This window comes from Cavia porcellus, unplaced genomic scaffold (assembly GCF_034190915.1).
Source record: "Cavia porcellus strain 051 isolate PalLab524CR breed Dunkin Hartley unplaced genomic scaffold, mCavPor4.1 scaffold_7, whole genome shotgun sequence".
Lineage (NCBI taxonomy): Eukaryota > Metazoa > Chordata > Mammalia > Rodentia > Caviidae > Cavia > Cavia porcellus.
The window spans coordinates 73,164,325-73,184,282 of record NW_026947490.1 but is presented as its reverse complement, the minus strand read 5'-3'; the positions used below and the strand labels follow the sequence as shown (position 1 = coordinate 73,184,282).

The window sequence follows — 19,958 nt, the reverse complement described above, 5'->3', positions numbered from 1 at the left end:
ATATTGAAAGTCTTATGGCTGAGTAGTAGAGTGCTTGCCTAACATGGGTAAAGCCCTGGGTTTGATTTCAGCACTAAAAATTAATTCATTTTACAGCAGCTTTCCAGGGCTGGGGATTTAGCTCAGTGGCATAAGAGCCTCCTTGGCAAGTGTGTGGTCATGAGTCCAATCCCTGGGATAGAAAAAACCAAAAAACCCGAGCTTTACAATCTGGGAAGATTGTAGGAGACAAGTGACAGTCTGAAGGTGACCATGTACAACATGTAACAAGGACTCACTTTAGAATATCAGAAAACTTTCTCCAAATCAGTGGGGAAAATATAGAGATTCTGATGGTTAAACCTTAGGAACGGATGTCTCACAATTTTAGAATTTTAGAAATTGAAGACTTGCCATTTCATTCTCATTATTCAGATGGAAAATAATTAAAATACCTACTGTCATCAAATTTAGAGATGTGGGAAGTGAGTTTTTATTAAGAGCTATGTACCCTGAATCTAAGTGAGTAATCCGCTGTGAATTGGAGTGATATTATTTTAAGAAATAGTCTAGTGAAAGTGAAAAACTGAAAATCATGTTCTCAACAGCGAATGATTCTGCTCCTGTGCATGTACTGTAGAGCAAATCTTCACATGTGTATGGGAAGCTAGAACGTTCTTGGCAGGGTTGTGTCTTACAGTGAAAACCAGAAAGAGCCTAAGGTCTAGCCAGGCGTGGTAGTGCACACCTGTGATTCCTTCACTCAGGAGGCTGAGGCAGAAAGATCACTGTGAGTTCAAGGTTAGTTTGAGATACAAAGTGAGTTCAAGGTTAGTTTGAGCTACAAAGTGAGTTCAAGGTCAGCCTGAACTGCATAGTGAGACCCTGTCTCAAAAAGACAAGAAAAAATAATGAACACAAGGTGTGCAGGCCACTTCAAGGGAAGCTTGTGATTGCATTGGGTTAGATTGTTTTTTTTTTTTTCAGTTTAAAAATTTTTCCAACTTAAAATTGCGACGACCCTCTAGCATTTTGTTTCTGTTACTGTCCCTCTAGCATTTTGTTTCTGTTACTGTTCTGTCTCCAACCTCGAAGTGTTTGCGAGACACACTGTAAAAGCCAAAATAGTGTTTAGTTGTGTTTTGCCATCAGTCTGTGCGTTCCATGTGCTCCTCAGGGACAGGAGCAGTCAGACTATGAAACGGGGCTCGGGGCTCTGCGGCAGGCCAAGCTGTTGGAGGGCTGGCTAGACTCTCTAGTGAGTATATTTACATGTACATGTATGTACGTGCGTGTATGTGTTTATATACATATCTTAAGCCGTGAAAGTCAGTATTACTGTAGGTGAATATAATGTTTTGGTTTGTTTGTTTAGGTATCTGCGAATCTTTCAAAACGTAGACCTATCTAGCAATTTCTACTTTAGGTAAGTCTGAGCCATTTCGTTCCTAGTAGCAACCTCTTTATTTTCCACAGGTTGAAAACATAAAGCGAGCACACTGTGGTGCTACTTGTATTTTAATAAAAATAATTCTGTTTTTTTAAAAAAACATAGGAATTTTCCTCTTAAGACTCAGCCAAAATAAAGCAAAATAAAGAATTGATTGTTAGAAGTCAGAAACCAGCTTCTTTTTTTTTTTTTAATTTAAGGAGAAAAAGGAAAAAAAGCAGAAAAAGGGTAAAAGTTATACAGAATTTCAGAAAAAAAAAACAGTAGGAAATCACTAGTTAATGGATTACATACTGTCATCTTAGAAATATTTGTTCAAGTTACAAGATTAAAGCACATAAAGTGGACATTCAAACAGCCAGACTGCAAACAGTTCTGTTCAATGATCCAACAAAACTCAGTAATATCATTGTCTATCTTATAAACTTAAATTTACATGCAGTTATACCATTTAGAGTACTTTCTTTTCCTCTCTTTTGTACAATGACTATTACACATTTTGGGTTTTATTGCTCCTACAGTTTTTATTGCTTTTTTTGGAAGAGAGTAAAACCAAATGTGACTTAACAGAACAGAATCGGTTAAATCAAAAGGGTGGACATAATAGATAATGTAAAAACATAATACAAGGTGATCAACAATGGTTACCATAATGCTTCCCACTATCTCAATTAGAATTGCCTATATCATCACTTGTAATAAAATTGAACAAAACAGTAAAGAACGAAACCAACAAAACCAAAATATTGGTGACATTACAGGTCTTCAAAAGTAGATAATAGTCAACCAGTATGAGCGTCATAATGAATCCCACTATCTTCACAGCTATTGCCTAAACTTTCAAACCTGGTACTATCAAGCAAAGCACAATAGAGGAACATCAGTCAAAACAAGATGGTGAGAGCAATACAGGGCTTTAAATCAAGTTATAGAATATCAAAGTGGTTTACTATAATATATCCTACATTTTAAATTTATTTTTCCTTTAATTAAAAGGATAAAAATAAAAATAAATAATAAAATGGAGATTGAGATAAAAGAGGGCATAACAACTAAACAGTGCAGATCAATACATAACCATTGAAGCAAATTAGTGTTTTACCACAAGATAATCCCAACATAAAAGTAGTTACCATATTGTCTCTTTCCTTGAGATCTTTGAGTATAACTTCGTATACCGTAGCATCAAATATATCAACACAATGTATAACCATTCAAGAGAATGACAGTATTACAGGGTATTTAGAATCAACTAACAAGACTTTCGGGAGAACATGGCGGACAGATAGCAGCAGCTGTGGAGGCTCTCTGAAAGAACCAGCTTGGAATTCAGGAATGGTGCGGAGTAAGGAGTCGTGAGCAGGTGGAGATATGCCCTGCTGATCCAAGAACGAACTAGGCTGAGAGAAACCAACTTGGAGTGCAATCCTGGTGCTATAACAGGAACAGAAAAGCCTCATTGTGGAAGCTGGAGCCCGCGGCATTGGAAGCTGCGATTTGGGTTTCCTGCCGCGCGGCGGCTGTATCTACATTGGCTCAGCAGGGAGAGAGATGCCCGGAAGCTCTGAGAATGGGAATCGGCGAACGGAGTTGAGAGCGGGGCGGGCGGGGAGCTGTGCATCCACCTCCGGTGAGTGAGGGAAAACTTGGTCTCTTCCCCACGGTCTAGGAGACTCCAACAGAGGACATTCTGGGACTGGGCAGACTTGCAGGAGCAGAGCGCTGCGGTGACTTCAGCCACGTATCCCCCTCTCAAGCGGGATTGGTGAGAAGTGCCTAGCCTACGTGACGCTGCTGGCTGACACCCAGTGGGCTAGCATAACCCAGGTCCCAAAGCCTGAGGGTGACCTGGAGAGGCGGGCCCCGCATAGGCTGCCTGACCTGCAACTTCCTGGTGTGCTGCAGTGGGCGGGAACACCTAGCCGGTGCAATTCAATCAGACTGTGGCTGACAGGAAAAGAAGCTGGGCCTCCTATATACGCTTGCATATATAAGGAACAAAGATTATGGGAAGAGGGAGCAACAAGAAAGGCCCTTCGGCCCCCAATCCTGAGAAACAGGCAGTAGCGGACACCGCACCAATAGACATAAAGCGCCATCTAGAAAGCCTCATAGATCAGTTCAGGAATGAAGTTATTAATGACCTGAAGCTAGAAATAAGCAGAATAGTTAGAGAAATGCTAAGCACCACCCAAAAATAAAAACGGATGGTGGAATGGAAGATCAGAAAAAGAGGGGAGAATTGTTTGATGGAGAAAATAGAGAAAGCATAGAATACGTGAAGCAGGTTCAAAGAGACTACCAGGAAACTAAAAACTCTATTGAAAACTGGCATAACAGCTTGAAAGAAACTAAGGACAGACTATCTGAACTGGAGGGCAGATTTGTAATATGGGAGAATGAAATGAAAAACTTCTTAAAAGTAACAAAGAAACAAACAGCAATAATACAAAGACTAGAAGATGATAATAGGATCCATAACTTAAGAATTAAGAACATAAAAGAAGAAGTAGGGACACAAACAAATAAACTACAAAAGCTATTCACAGAAATAATCCAGGAGAATTTTCCTAATTTAGCAAAGGGTAAAGATACTCAGTTGTATGAAGCATTTAGGACCCCAGCCACCTACAACCCAAACAGAGCAACACCCAGGCATATAATAATCAAAATTCCAGAAATTCAATACAAGAACAGAATATTAAAAGCTGTCAGAGACGAGAAACAGACCACTTACAAGGGAACACCCATCAGAATTACAGCAGATTTCTCTACACAAACCATCAAATCACAAAGAGCGTGGGGGGAAATAATTCAAGCTTTGAAAGATAATAATCTCAGCCAAGATTGAGATATCCTGCACAACTATCCCTGGAAATTGATGGAAAAACAAGGTGCTTTCAGGATAAAGAGGAACTAGGGGAATATGCAACCACCAATTCAACTCTACAGAGAATACTACAGGATATTCTAAAAAAGAAAAATACGAAGAATCCAGAAATAGTGGCAGAGAGGCCACAATAAATGGCGCAGAAAACAAAATGAAGAAGACAAACTGACCACTAATGACAGAAAAAGAGCTCAAGAGAAATGAGGCAGAGAAGATTGGATGATAGGAACAGCTATTTTGGAGAAAATGACGTCTTAATAGGTAATACTGATTTAGTATCATCTTGTTTTGAAGTCTCATCAAGCTTTTGTTCTTCTGTCTCCACTGGTCTAAACAGGTTGTATCTTATTGGATTTTATTATGTATGATACTATAAACAAAAACTTTTAAAGACAAGGAGATTATACAGAAACCATTGTTCGTTTTCTGCTGGTTGATTCTAAATACCCTGTAATGCTGTCATTCTCTTAAATGGTTTTACATTGTTTTGATATATTTGATGCTACAGTATACGAAGTTATACTCAGATTTCAAGGAAAGAGACAATATGGTAACTACTTTTATGTCAGGATTATCTTGAAATGGTTATGTTTTGATCTGCGCTGTTTTGCTGTTATGCCCTCTTTTATCTCAATCTCTACTTCATTATTTACTTTTTTATTTTTATCCTTTTAATTAAGGGAAAAATAAATAAAAAATAGCAGGATATATTATAGTAACCCACTTTGACTTTCCATTATCTTGATTTAAAGCCCTGTATTACTCTCACCATCTTGTTTTTGACTGATGTCCCCCTATTCTGTTTTGCTTGATAGTACCAGGTTCAAAAGTTTAAGCAACAGCTGTGAAGATAGTGAGATTCATTATAACGCCCATTCTTGTTGACTATTATCTACTTTTGAAGACCTATAATGTCTCCAATGTTTTGGTTTTGTCGGTTTTGTTCTTTACTGTTTTGTTCAATTTTAGTATAACTGATGATATAGGCAATTCTATTAGAGATAGCGGGAGGCATCATGGTAACCATTGTTGATCACCTTATATTATGCTTTTACATTATCTATTATGTCCACCCTTTTGATTTGATTGACTCTGTTCTGTTATGTCACATTTGGTTCTACTCCCTTCCAAAAAAGTAATAAGAACTGTGGGAGCAACAAAACCCAAAATGGGTAATTGTCATTGTACAAAAGAGAGGAAAAGGAAGTGCTCTAAACGATATAACTGCATGTATTTGTAAGTGTATAAGATAGATAATGATATCACTGAATTTTGTGGATCATTGAACAGAACTGTTTGCAGTCTCATGTTGGAATATCCACTTTACAAGCTTTAATTTTGTGACTTGAACAATTATTTCTAAAATGACGGTATGTAATCCATTAACTAGTGATTTCCTACTGTTTATTTTTTTCTGTAAATCTGTATAACTTGTACCCTTTCTCTGCTTTTTTTTCCTCCTTAAATAAAATTTTAAAAAAATTTAAAAAAAAGAATCAACTAACAGATAATGAACTATGGTTTCTGTATAATCTCCTTGTCTATAAAAGTTTTTTTATACTATCACATATAATAAAATCCAATAAGATACAACATGTTAAGACCTATGGAGACAGAAGAACAAATGCTTGATGGGACTTCAAAATAAGATGATACCAAATCAGCACTACCTATTATGACGTCATTTTCTCCAAGATAGCTGTTCCTATCATCCAATCTTCTCTGCCTCATTTCTCTTGAGCTCTTTTTCTGTCATTATTTGTCACCTTGTCTTCTTCATTTTGTTTTCTGCTCCATTCATTGTGGCCTCTCTGCCACTATTTCTGGATTCTTTGTATTTTTCTTTTTCAGAATATCTTGCAGTATTCTCCGTAGAGTTGAATTGGTGGTTGCATATTCCCCTAGTTCCTCTTTATCCTGAAAGTACCTTGTTTTTCCATCAATTTCCAGGGATAGTTGTGCAGGATATCTCAATCTTGGCTGGACGTTATTATCTTTCAAAGCTTGAATTATTTCCCCCCACACTCTTCGTGATTTGATGGTTTGTGCCGAGAAGTCTGCTGTAATTCTGATGGGTGTTCCCTTGTAAGTGATTTGTTTCTTGTCTCTGACAGCTTTTAATATTCTGTTCTTATATTGGAATTCTGGAGTTTTGATTATTATATGCCTGGTTGTAGCTCTGTTTGGGTTGTAGGTGGCTGGGGTCCTGTATGCCTCATATATCTGAGTATCTTTACCATTTGCTAAATTATGGAAATTCTCTTGGATTATTTCTGTGAATAGCTTTTGTAGTCCATTTGTTTGTGTCCCCACTTCTTCTCTTATGTTCTTAATTCTTAAGTTATAGATCCTCTTATCATCTTCTAGTTTTTGTATTTTTAAGAAGTTCTTCATTTCATGTTCCTATATTACAAATCTGCTCTCCAGTTCAGATAATCTGTCCTTAGTTTCTTTCAAGCTGTTATGCCAATTTTCGATAGAGTTTTTAGTTTCCTGGTAATCTCTTTGAACCTGCTTCACGTATTCTACGTGTTCTCTATTTTCTCCATCAAATAATTCTCCCCTCTTTTTCTGTTCTTCCATTCCACCATCTGCTTTTCCTTGGGTGGTGCTTAGCATTTCTCTGACTATTCTGCTTATGTCTTGCTTCAGGTCATTAATAACTTCATTCCTGAACTCGTCTATGAGGCTCTGGAGATAGCCTTTTATGTCTATTGGTGGCGTGTCTGCTATTGCCTGTTTCTTAGGATTGGGGGCCGAGGAGCCTTTCTTGTTGCTCCCTTTTCCCATATTCTTCGTTCCTTATATATGCAAGCATGTATGGGAAGCCCAGCTTCCTTCCCTGTTGGCCACAATCTGACTGAATTGCGCCAGCTAGGTGTTCCCGCCCACCGCAGTGCACCAGGGAGTTACAGACCAGGCAGTCTATGCGGGGCCCACCCCTCCAGGTCAACCTACCGAAAGGTGTCACCACTAGTGTGCACCTTCAGGCACTGGCATCTGGGTTGTGCTAGCCTACTGGGTCTCAGCCAGCAGCGTCACGTAGGCTAGGCACTGCTCACCAATCTCGCTTGAGAGGGGGATATGTGACTGAAGTCACTACAGCTCCCTGTTCCAGCAAGTCTGCCTGGTCCCAGAATGTCCTCTGTTGGCGCCTCCTAGACCATGGGAGAGTCCCAGTTTTCCTCACTCACCGGAGGTCGTTGCACGGCTCCCCGCTTGCCCAGCTCTTAAGTCTGTTCACCGATTCCTGTTCTCAGCGCTTTCGCGCGTCTCTCTCCCTGACAAGCTGATTCAGATGCAGCCGTTGCAGCAGGAAACCCAAATCATGGCTTTCAATGGCCCGGGCTCCAGCTTCCACACTCAGGCTTTATCTGTTCCTGTTATAGCACCAGGATTGCATTCCCAGTTGGTAATCTCTCAGCCCACTTCGTTCTTGGGTCAGCAGTGTATATCTCCTCTTGGTTAGGATTCCTACCTCTGTACCATTCCTGGATTCTAAGCTCAGTCTCAGAGAGAGCCTGCGTAGCTGCTGCTATCTGTCTGCCATGTTCTCTGGATCTCCCCAGAAACCAGCTTCTTAATACCCTTGTGAGATTAATATTGCTAAAATGAATGAATCTATCAAATAAGTACAATTAAATTTCCCAGATGAAACTGAAATGCATTTGAATCCAATTATAGAAGTACTAATCAATATATGTGACTCTCCAGACAGAAGTGTAACCTAAGTTATTACTAAAAATACTTTACAAACTTTTTTTCTGCATGTCAAAAGAAATCTCCAGCGTAGTGAAAAGATTACCCACAAACTGGGAGAAAATCTTAGTGAACTGTCCCTCACACAAAGGACTTCTGTCTAAAACATATAAAGAATTTTAAAAAGTCAGACCCCTGAAATTCAAAGACCCAATCCAAAAATGGGCATCTGAGATGAATACACAGTTCTCAAATAAAGAAATACAAATGGCAAATAAATACATGAAAAAATGTTCATCATCATTACTCATTAGAGAAATGCAAATTAAAACCACACTAAGATTCCATCTCACTCCTGAAAGAATGGCCTATTTCAAAAAAAGAGACATTATGGTAGTTACTGTTAATTGTGGATTGTCTTGTGGTAAAATGCTGTGTTACTTGCATTGTTCTGATCTGATCTGCTTTGTTGTGTCCTCTTTTGTCTTAATCTCTTTAAAATAAAAAAAATTTTAAAAATACTTTACAAACTTTTATAAACCTAAAATATTGAAGATACCTTCTGAAAGTCTGTACTAAAAATATATAGCTAGTGCTTCTTATAAGTTATTAATTATGTGAAATAAAAATTGTAACATGTTTCTTTTGGCCTAATGGTTGAATTTATTTGCACAGAAGGTGATAATTTTTGTATGGTTTTTCTTCTAAAATGTTTTGCTGCAATAGTTTTAAGTTTTTTGCTTATTCCTATTTATTGTGAAGTCAGTTACGGTATTACCATTAATCAGTAGTGGAATTCTTCTTGAGCAAGTGTAAGTCAGGCTACAGAACTGTGTTCTGTCACAGTGGATGTTGTCTGTAGAACCGCATATGTTTGACCGCTTTGCCCAAGCCCAGGGACGTCAACTGATTTCGGTGTGAAGCAGAGAATGCACCTTGTACAAGTCAGTGAATACACAGTACTTACACTGTAGTTTCTTGTTACCCAGATTCCTGATTCCTGTAGTCTTTATTTCCAATAGTTTGCTGTGTTTTATACTTTCCTGAATAACGTTATTTTCAAGTGAAGTTACAGGTGCTAATTAATTCAGCTCACAGATTTATTTTCCTATGGAAACTGAATCCATAAAATATGCTTCGCCTTTGTAATTTTTAAGTATCCATTCTCTTCTCAGTTACAGTTATGATTTGTCCCACTCACTGCAGTATAATCTTACCGTCTTGAGAATGCCCCTGGAGATGTTAAAATCGGAACCGGCCCAGACTCGCCAGGAGAGCTTTGACATCTTTGAAGATGAAGGATTAATCACACAGGGCAGAAGTGGTGAGTGGTTTCGCAGACTTATCCTAGGTCAATGCAGCATCTGCAAGATGGCATCTTATTACATTCACTCACATTTCTCCTTTCCTTAGTGCCTTAATCCTTTCAGGGTTGTCTTGGATACATGAACTTGACCACATGGTTGCATTTGTAGGCTAAGCAGAAAATTGCAGAGTCAGGGTGAGGGCAGCTTTTTGAGACAGGGCCTTACTGTGTGGTTCAGTTTACCCTTGAACTCCGCGTATAGCCCCAGCTGGTCTCAGTCTTGTGGCGATCCTCCTGCCTCAGTCTCCTGGGTGCTAGGTTTACAGAGGTGTGCCACCACCTTAACTCTTGCTGGCATTTCTTAGCTATTAATCACACACTTTTCATGGACATGTTCAGGCTTAGACTTTTGATGATGCTTAAATGCAGAACTCTTTCGAATTCTGGAGGAGAGACACCATCTTATTTTCCTTCCTAGATGACAGCCTGTCATTGACTGAGTTTGGGAAAAGTTACCAGGGATTGCCTATTATGTGTTGGACATTCACATATAATATCTATAAGCCTCCTAAAAACTGCTCAATAAGTATAAGCCAGTATCATAGAAATAAAGTCTAAGAAGCTGAGGCCTAGAGGCCTGAGTTTTCTGACCATATATATGACTGATGTTCAGAAAACTCAGTAAAGCAGGTCAGAGGCTATGATTAGTTTAATTATTGCCAGTTGAATCCATCAGACCATCATTAAATCTGCTTCTTTTCAGGACCATTGTTGGATCGCTGTAGGACCACTGGATGGCTAGTGTAGGTGCCCCTGGAGATACGGGGCTAAACCAGACACACAGTACCTTTATTCCCCTGTATCAGCACCTTTGTTGAAAGGTTCTTGGGTTTGTCTAGGACTCTAACGCTGGAGACATTTCCAACACACATGTTGTGAAGACAGAGTTTCAAACTTAGGGTACTTAGCTGAAGTGGGCCAACGGTGGCAGATGCTAAGTCCACAGTGTCTTTGCACCCCCTTGCTCCATGCAACTTAACTAGTAGCGATAAAGGTCTTGGTATGGAGGCAGAATTGAACCTAGAATGGACCTAGAAATCTTGTCTTTGCAGGATACTCAAAAAGAAACTGTGTTCTACTGGTCCTTTCCCAAAGGTTCTGGTCTACTCATGGACAGTTATCAACACTGAAAATCATGTGGCATTGCCCTTGATTCTGGTTACTGATTATCACTAGAGCAAAGGCCATCACCCTCAGATCATCTAAACACCTGCACTATAAACCAAACCACTAGAGAGAGATAGAGGGCAGGATAACTAATGTGTCTGACTATTTGCTTGTGATGATTTGCTGAGTGACACTTGAAATTACGCAGTATCACATTTATAAGCCTCAATACCAGGCAGCTCTAAGCCACTGGTGGTGCAGGTATGACTGTCCCATTGGGTGATACGGGATAGTCATGCGTGTACCACTGGTGGCTTAAGCCTGCAGGAAATACATTCATTACCATACGAAAGGTGGGACTCCAAATTGGGTCCTAGTGAGTAACTGTCGGGTGTCAGCAGACTACATTCTTCTCCAGAGGCTCTAGGGAACCCCTGTTCTTGCCTTTCCTGTCTTCCAGGGTACCCTCATTTCCGGGCCTGTGTCTTCCTCCAGTCCAGCTTCATAGCCAGCAGGCTCCAGCTGAGTTGCTTTTCTACAGTGCATCCCTCTAACACTGACACTCCTGTTTTCTTCTTTCAGTTATATAAACACTGTGATGTGAATCACACAGGATAATCACCGTGGCGTGAACTCATCTGATTGGCAGTCTAATCCAACTATATTTTTATTCCTTTTTGCTGTGCACTGTAACATACTCATAGTGTTAGAGTTAGGGTTAGGCAGTTAGGACCCTGACATCTTTGCTGTGGTTGGGGATCATTCTCCTACCATACAGGGGAAGCAGGAAATAAAGAATGAGAGTAGAAAGTGGGGGAATAGATTAAAATAAAAGAATACGTATTTTTAAGTATGTATTCCTGCTGTGTTTCGGGCAGTGGGTTGGGGGCTTTGCATAAACTCCTTAATTTGAGCATCTTTGGGGTAGCAGAATCATTTCACACTTTAGAAATGGAGATGCCCAAGGGGACAGAGCCAGCAAGAATCTGTATTATTCATGTTCTGTGTAGTACATTGAAAGGCAGAGAAAGGTTAGCTTCTATAGATCAAAACACAGGGCATTTATCCTGCAGATACTCGTAACAGATTGTGTTTGGAAGGAAAAATGATACTGACCGCCATCCACACCTGTTACAGTCTTTTAACCATATCATACATGTATTTATTTTTTGCATATAAGATTTGTGAAACTTATTGCTGTTTAATAAAAATAGTTGCTGAAACCATGTTTGGTAAAATTAACTTTGTATAGACAAGGCCTGACAGAGTGGGAAGTACTAGTTAGGGAGGTGTGAATAATGCGCCACGTGTGATCCGAGCACGTGGTGTGCATTTCTGATGTGTTTCATCTTTACGTCAAGCACACGACGCAGGGGCAGAGGAGAAAGTGGAAGCACCAAGGGAGTAACCCTCTTATCAAGCTGGTCTTACTGTCAGAGAGACAGAGCCCGTGAACACCCTCCGCCTGCACACCAGGGCTCCGCGGCTGCGGTCTGCGCCCTCTCGGCTTCCTTCATGTGTTTGTACATAGCTGTCTCCTTACTGCCGCCCTCATTGTCTTTTAGGAAAAGTCACAAATCTGAAAATGCCTTTCTTCTTTGACTTTGGATACAGAAACAAGTGATATGCACAGAAAACGGCAATCTTAGTTTAAGCAGGCATCTTATTTTGCAGTTAAAAACAAATGGAAGAATTAAAAATGAGTTTATTTCTTGATTTTCTTATCTTTCTGATACTTTTATTTTTCAGGTGTTTTTGGGATCTGTAGTGAACCTTATATGAAGTATGTGTGGAATGGTCAACTTCTGGATACAATTAAAAATACCGTGCATCGGGACTGGTTGTTGCATATTATTCATGGGTTCTGTGGACAGTCGAGTATCTTTTTTGTAAAAGCTAAAGATTTTTACTGTTAAACTTAACACTGTACCAATTTGTAGAAAAACACATACAAATTATAATTATCACTGTGTACATCCCAACAGGAAAGCTTACTCCATACTCAGGTGGAGGTTTTGGTGGCTTTACGCTACTAGACAGATGTACTAAGGCATACTTAAGGCATAATGGTCCTCTGGGTCGTGTGTAACAGTCATGAATGGCAAACAACCTTAACTTGATTTCTAAGAGCTGTTGATCTATGGACGACCAGTGTATGTCACTCTAATAGCTAGAAGATCCAGCAAGTTTGCTGGAACCCGTTTTCTCAAGAGAGGTGCAAACTGTGAGGTAAGATGACAAACATTGTGGTGCTGACATTTTTCCCTGTTTCACGAGCTTTTGTGACATAGATGAAGCGAAGTAGAATTTGAAAGAGTGGAATTGCTTAGTCTGGGATGGTATCTCAAGAATAGTTGGGCTGGGGATTTGGCTCAGGCCTGGCAAGTGTAAGGTGGTGAGTTCGATCCCTGGTACAGAAAGAAAAGAAAAGAAAGGGAAGAGAAAGGGGAGGGGGAGTGGGAGGGGAGGGGAGGGGGAGGGTAGGCGAGGGGGAGGGTAGGCGAGGGGAAGGGGAGGGGGAGGGGAGGGGAGAGGAGGGGAGGGAGAGGGGAGGGGGGGAAGGAAAGGAGATAGATAGATTAATTCTCCAGGGTAAGTGAAACATGATGACTAGCACACCAATGTACTAGGAGATGGACTGTCTTAAGAATTATGCAGCATAACTATGAAATGTTTAACACTTTGGAGGATGAGACATTTTCAAAGATAATGAAATAACATGTTTAATGTAGAGAGAAAACAGCAAAGCATCTCCGCACAAGGAGTAAGTGAGTGGCAGGCAGCCCTCAACTTGGAGACTTCGTTCACGGTGTCACGGTGAGAAGGCAGAGCAGAGTGAGGACTGGGAAACCCTTTGCCCTCTTCCCTCGCTCCCCCAGACCTCCCCTGCTGTTCATGCTTGGGGAAAAAGTCCACCCTTCCTGCCATCAGCCTCATCATCTGTTTAAAGTGCTCCATTTCTGCTTGTGCTAAGCAGCCTGAGTCTTGGGCAGGTGTGTGATTGTCAGGCAGGCTGAGAGAGGACTAGGTTTTGGTCCTGGCTGGAAATCGCAGCATTGCACTTAGAATGGTATCAACACTGCAGGCTGTACTGCTGCTTGAAGAAAAATCAGAATTCTGTAGCTATCTTACTTACTTCAGAATATTCAAAAGATATTCAGACATGTTATTAAATACTTCTGATTATAATTTTTATTTTAAAAAGCAAAACAAAGGATAGAAATGATACAGAATTTCAAAAGTGTAGTAGCAAATTGACACTGGTTACTACATTGCATGTTGTTATCTTAGTAGTCGTAGTCCAGGTTACAAGATAGAGGCACAAAAAATGATCAAACAGTGGCTGCAACCGCTCTCTTTGATGAGCTAACGGATGGCCGGTGTAGTTGTCTACCTTGCATACGGATACATACGTGCACTTATATGTGTGTACCTGCATGCGTATAGACCTTTTCATATCCTTATATACCTTTATAGAGAAAGCTACCTCCAGACCTTCTCTTTCCCCTTTTCCCTTCTGCAGCCATATGCTGTTTAAATCTCACTCTTTTCTTCTCTTTCCTCTTTAGTCTTTAGAATTGGATTTTGTATCCATCTAGTTTTTCCATCTCCATTTAATCTAATAGAATGTCCGCAGATGTTCTGTGTTTTTTGTTTGTTTGTTTGTTTTTGGTACCAAAATCGAACTCACAACCTTACGCTTGCCAGGCAGGCACTGTGCCACTGAGCTACATCCCCAGCCACTCTGTTCGTTCTTATGTAATTGTTTTTTTTTTCTCCTTCCTTACCGTTTATACTAGTTAAGCTGTTCTCTATTACTGTTATTAGCTATTTAGTATCATGTTTTTCCTAGTCTGTTCCCTACTACATTTAATTGCTTTCTGTTTGTTTTATTTTTGAATGTTTAAATAAAAAATTTATTGCAGTAAAATATTGCATTAATTCCCCTTAAAGTCCTCCCCCTCCTTGAGACACTCTTATCCCATTATTCTTACCACTTTCTGAAAGTTAAGAAAATCCTCTTTCATTAGTGTTTTTAGTTTTGCTGTTGTAGCTACCTTGATATCCTGAACGAGTTCAAAAAGATTACCCTGCAGTGAGACGAGGCCTTGCTGTGTGTTCCAGGCTGGTCTGAGCTCACTAAGTAGCCAACACTGGTCTCACCCTGTGGCTGTCCTCCTGCCTCAGCAAGTGTTGAGATTACAGGCACGTGCCACAGTGCCTGACAAATTGCTTTTCTTTATTACATGTTAATGGTTTTGCTTTTCTGTTGTGCACACTAAATACTGACAACGTTTACTTCTTTTAAAACATGCAGAGAATGGGCATTATAATTTCATTGTGTTCTTACTTTTCTCATTAAACAGTGTAAATCTATCTTTCTTCCCAGGGTGATGTTGCCAATGAAGTAGAGACTGAACAGATAGTCTGCGATGCGTCTGTGCTGTCATTCACTGCCGGGAGCTACTCTTCTTACGTGCAAGTCAGAGGCTCGGTTCCCCTGTACTGGTCCCAGGACATCTCCACCATGATGCCCAAACCCCCCATTACACGTGCGTGCGGTGGGCGGGTTTTTAGCAGTTCCTCTCCTGTGTTTATGTTTAGGGATAGTGAACTGTTAGCACAGAAGACTACTACATGCTTAGGTTTCAAAGAGCCTTTAGTTCTCCAAGGTAGGGAGCTTAGAGCTATTATTTTTTATGCCATAAATTTATACTTCATTTTGACTGTTAGTAAGTCGTATTTCCCTTCACAAATGTATGAAGCATTCACATTTAATAAATACATGGTGAATAAGTGTTAGCTCCTTGAGAGGGATTTGGGAAGCAGAACCTCCAGACATTTGAATTGTACCTCTTTCAACATTAAAAATTGTACGCATCTCCACTCAGCATTTCCCGTCTCTCTCTTCCTCAGTGGACCAAGCAGATCCCTTTGCACACGTGGCTGCTCTGCACTTTGATCAGATGCTCCAGAGATTTGGGTCCCCCATCATCATCCTGAATTTGGTGAAGGTACAGTGCTCCTCTGACCCCCGATGGCCCTTTCCTCAGTGCAAGTTCTGCCTGCCTCCTCTAGAGGAGAGACAGCGGTCACCGTGTGGCTGCCCGTCTCAGCTGCAGTGCTTTGGCCTCAGGTTCCACAAGTCCTCTGCCTGATGGCTCTGGAGGAATCAGTAATATGTTTTGCTTTTCTGTTGTGCACACTAAATACTGACAATATTTACTTCTTTTAAAACATGCAGAGAATGGACGAAAATGGCTTAGTGTAACAAGGTCAGGCAACATGTGGGTTGGTACAGGGGAAACTTTGGCCTTAGTTTCTAGGACAACTTGGAGAGAGGAGCATGAGGATCAAGCTGCCATGGGCTCACTTCAGGACAGCCAGCTCTTCTGATGACCTTCAGGAATCCAGAATAAATTGGTGTACAGTGTAAGAACCAAAATCAAGCTTCAGAAGTTAAGGCTCTACTGTGACTCAGAAATCAAGCAGGCATGTGAGAAGCTCAGACGAGGGGGCATCCTTTGCCTGTACGTAGTTCTCTGCTTCTCTGTCAGTGCACACGCACTGGCCAGTGTGTCTCACATATATGAGCAGGCGTACAAACCAGAGGCTTAGATGGAGAGCAGAGACACCACACAAAAAATTAGTAAGTTAAATAATCTGCTGCAACCAAAGAATCTTCACCCGCAGCCAAAGAAAACCCAGAGAATGTGAAAAACGAGTTTTGTTATGTGGCAATTTTTGCTGTACCAACAACATAGCAGCAAGGTTATTTTGAGAGGTTAGTTAATACATCCCCATCAACTTAACAAAAACCTAGGGAAGCCTGTGCCCAGTTGGTCATTGAACAAGTGTTTTTGAGGGTTTCCCGCCTTCATGAAGCTACTGTTCTGATGGAGGAGATTGAAATAATGCAGACGGGTGGCACCCTGAGAGCTCCTGGTGGAGGTGGCATCTTCCTGAAGGAAGAGGCATCATGAGGTCAAGGGGACAGAGTGCATTCAGTGTGGACAGAAGGGCATGGCTGGTGTGTGTGTCTGAGCACGCAGGAGCCTGCACCTGACAGCTTTAATTTCCCTGAGAGTAGAAGGAAAGGCCGTCTGTCCAGAGTGGAGGTTTGAGGACAGTGGAGAAGGTGTGACATCTTAGGTAAAGCTGTTTAGAAATACCAAGGCAGCTCGCAGACCCATTTCAGATTGTCAGTGATGATTTCTTAAATGGACCCATTCTTCCATCACTTCACGACCTCCATCCCCGTGGGGCCTGTTTGTAAGCATAGAACTGGGCTGAATTTTGACCTAAAGTTACAGGATCAAAGGCATTTTGGATATTGGCAATAAAATGAGAGAAGGGGCAATGGAAGCTGAGCAAGATGAGGGGCGTAAAGAGGGTGCTGCGGAGAGCGGGGGCAGAGTTCAGGTCCTTGGAAGGCAGGGCACATACAGTAGGAGCAGCCCAAAGTCAAAGGTTCTGGGGAAGAAACCATGGAGACAGAGCTTTTCCCTTGATGATGATGTGATGCAGTAACAGAGACTTAACCAGTGTGACCCTCAGTCCCGATTCACCAGTGTCGTTAGGTTGAGACCTCCCCAGCCAATGTGTAAACCCTGAGCGTGCCCGGGTGAGTCCTGGAGGTGTCCCTGTGGTATCGTACGTGGTCCTCTCTGATGCTCCTGCTGCTCTGCTGCTGAGCACCTTTGCTCCTTGTACCCGCCTTCTGCTGTGTTGTTTCTGCTTTGCAGACAGCCGGCCGGGGACTGAAACTTCTGAGTTGTGGGTATTGAGTATTGCGTGCAGTGATAGGAGAGCTGACCTGTACAACCCGAGTGCAGGAGAAGCCAGAGGAACCGAAAGTCACCGGGGGAGATACGGCTTGGGATGAGGAAGCGGACATTCCCAGGGGTGGACTGTGCAGTGTAACTGTGCCTGGGCTCTCAGGAGAGTGTGTGTGAACTGTGTGTGCTTGTGCATGTGTGTGATCAAGAGGAAACAGGAGTGGAGCCCACAGTGGCAGGGGTTGGGAGAGGAGCGGGACGGTAAGGCACTCAATTTCACTTCTTCACATAGTTACCTCCTGTCAGGGGTTGCTTTTATAAAGTAAATCCTTCAGACATTCAATACATCATTTTCAAGATATTCACATCAATTCAAAGCTTCATGTTCACATCTGTCCCTGTTAAAATCAGGTCATAGCTGGATAGTCTGTAATCTTAGGTTAGTGTTGAACAATAGCTAATAATGTACATAATTCAATTAAAGAAGAAATTTTTTAATAATGAAAACTTCAATGAGCACTTTTCTAGTTAGTGCATAGAAAGTAAGGTGATAGTAACATAGAAATAAGTTATTACTGAAGCAGAAGTTACAGAGCATTACTGGAATATAATTTACAACTAAATGAGTGGATCTCGTTCTTATCCTACGAAGTCCATATTGGTTGAAAAGCTGAACTTAAGTGCAAATTCAGGTCCTGAGTGTCTGAAATCATACACTATTAATTTTACATACTCAAAAATAGTTGTGTGCAGGTGGCTGTAAATTGTCTCTGTTACCAACCCAGGCCTTTTTGCCCACCCCACAGCATGCCAATCCCTGAAAGAAGCTTTGTGAAAGACAAGAGCTCATTCACCAGTTGGGTAGAGACAGGAGAGCTAACCTCAGGTCCGCCTCCTGCATCCTGGAGTTTAGGGTTAGGCACAGGCTAAAGAAGCCCGATGGTCTGAGACTGAGGAAGGTGATTGGAAATAAGGAAAAATGAGGAACCCACATTCTGTACTTTGGGTAACGGACCCCGAGGCTCATCTGAGGACGCACTTCAGACAGTGGCAGCCTTCGCCTGCACCAGGTGGAGTTTGACACTAAAAGGGCACTCAGCAGACCCTGTGCAGGGGTCGGTGGTTTCACCTGGCTGAGGTGAGCAAGAGCAGTCTCCAAGTCCCTGAAAACAGTTTAAGCAGCTGTGATCCTCTCCACCTGTACGTCAGAAGTGTCGCCTGTCACACAGCTTAGGGGGATTGTATCACGCAGCTGCAAGGCCTCTGAAATTAGTAAGGAAGGCTGGTAACTCAAAAGCAAGCAAAACGAGGTTTTATGCAGGTTTTTCCTTTCCCAGATTTCTCACAGGTACGTTTATTTTTGAAAACTTTAGCCAGAGCGCTGGGAAGATCCCTTGTGCCTGCAGCAACCCCATCTGCCCGCTCCTCCGCCTGCCCGGGGCCCAGGGCAAGCAGTCTGAAAATGGCGGTGAGCTAGGGGATCGAGCGAAGAATCTCTCCAGAGAATTCAAACTCAAAGCTAAAAAAAAAAGACAGCATGGAGAGGACCAGACAAATCGATAGCGATTCTTATTAACCAAGACAGTACAGCTGGAGGATTTAAAGTCGTGCTGAGACCGGAGGCTGCAAATCCCGCGCCCTTAAATCAACGAACAGACTCGTGGACCCAGCACGAAAAGCTGAGTTGCTTTTGGGGACTGCGGAAACTGAGACCCAGATCGAGACTCCAGGTGGCAGCCAGTTCTGCACCGCTGCACCAGAGCAGATGTACAGAGCTCTGGCGTTTCGAATCTAAACGGTGCACAGAAATCTGACCGGTCCTCGCTGAGCCGCGAGGTGGGGAAAAGTGGACGGCTTGGTGTGCGGCGGTCCCGGAGCGGGGACTTGCACCGGACTCTGGTGAGTACAGAAAACCCCGCGGCTGCTGGGTTTGACCAGAGAACAGCTGGCCCGCCACCACGGGGAAATCAATAACACAGAATCTGGTGCAGACATATTAGCCTGGCGGCAGAAACCGCAGCTTGGTAACATCACCAGGTCCCCCTGTAGGGAGGGCTGGTGGAAGACATCTTGAGTCCTGGCAGAGTCTGATTGCTTGCTGGCTTCAGCTCCGCACGGAGAACTTAGTGGGAGCCATCTTGGTTTTGGGCAGATCTGCTTTTCTAGAGCACCTATCACAGAGAAGTTTGGAAGAGAATGGCTGGGACCTGGGCAGAATCCTGTGCCATTACCCAGCTGCTTCTGATTCAGGGAGAACTGGCAGGAGCTACTGGGGCTAGACCAGGCCTCTGCTTGGGGCCCAATGGGCGGATGCAGAATGGTCACAACTCAGTGACAACCAGAAAGTACAGCCTAATTTATGAACTAACTGACACAGAGGCTAGAGACTAGACTGTACCGCCCCTGCATCCCAGCCTACCCCAGATAACAGCAAATTGGGGAGGACAGCAAAAACTCAAGCCAGCACGCTTCTGAAAGGCCCTAAGCAATTCGGAGAGGGCCAGAGAACTCCAGGACAGTCTGAAAGAAACCAGAAACATGACAAGAGATAAAAATAAAAAAAACTCCAGCTGTTCAACAGGAGAAATTAAACCCAAGAGAACTAAACACTTGTCGATGTCGCTCCTGGCCGGCAGGAAGGACACACGACAAAGTCTGGCAGTGGACAACCTTTTCTTTTATTTTTCT

At 42.1% G+C, this 19,958-nt stretch overlaps 1 protein-coding gene across 3 annotated transcripts in view; it reads left to right on the top strand.

Annotated features, from left to right (window-relative positions):
* Fig4 (FIG4 phosphoinositide 5-phosphatase) overlaps positions 1-19,958 on the top strand; it is a 112,217-nt gene that overhangs the window by 37,310 nt on the left and 54,949 nt on the right. For all 3 annotated transcript variants that reach the window (XM_063253838.1, XM_063253839.1, XM_063253840.1), the window contains 6 exons: positions 1,355-1,405; positions 9,194-9,342; positions 12,241-12,369; positions 12,620-12,720; positions 14,882-15,044; positions 15,409-15,506. In XM_063253838.1, the coding sequence (XP_063109908.1) occupies positions 1,355-1,405; positions 9,194-9,342; positions 12,241-12,369; positions 12,620-12,720; positions 14,882-15,044; positions 15,409-15,506 (691 nt within the window). The remainder of the gene's footprint in view (positions 1-1,354; positions 1,406-9,193; positions 9,343-12,240; positions 12,370-12,619; positions 12,721-14,881; positions 15,045-15,408; positions 15,507-19,958) is intronic.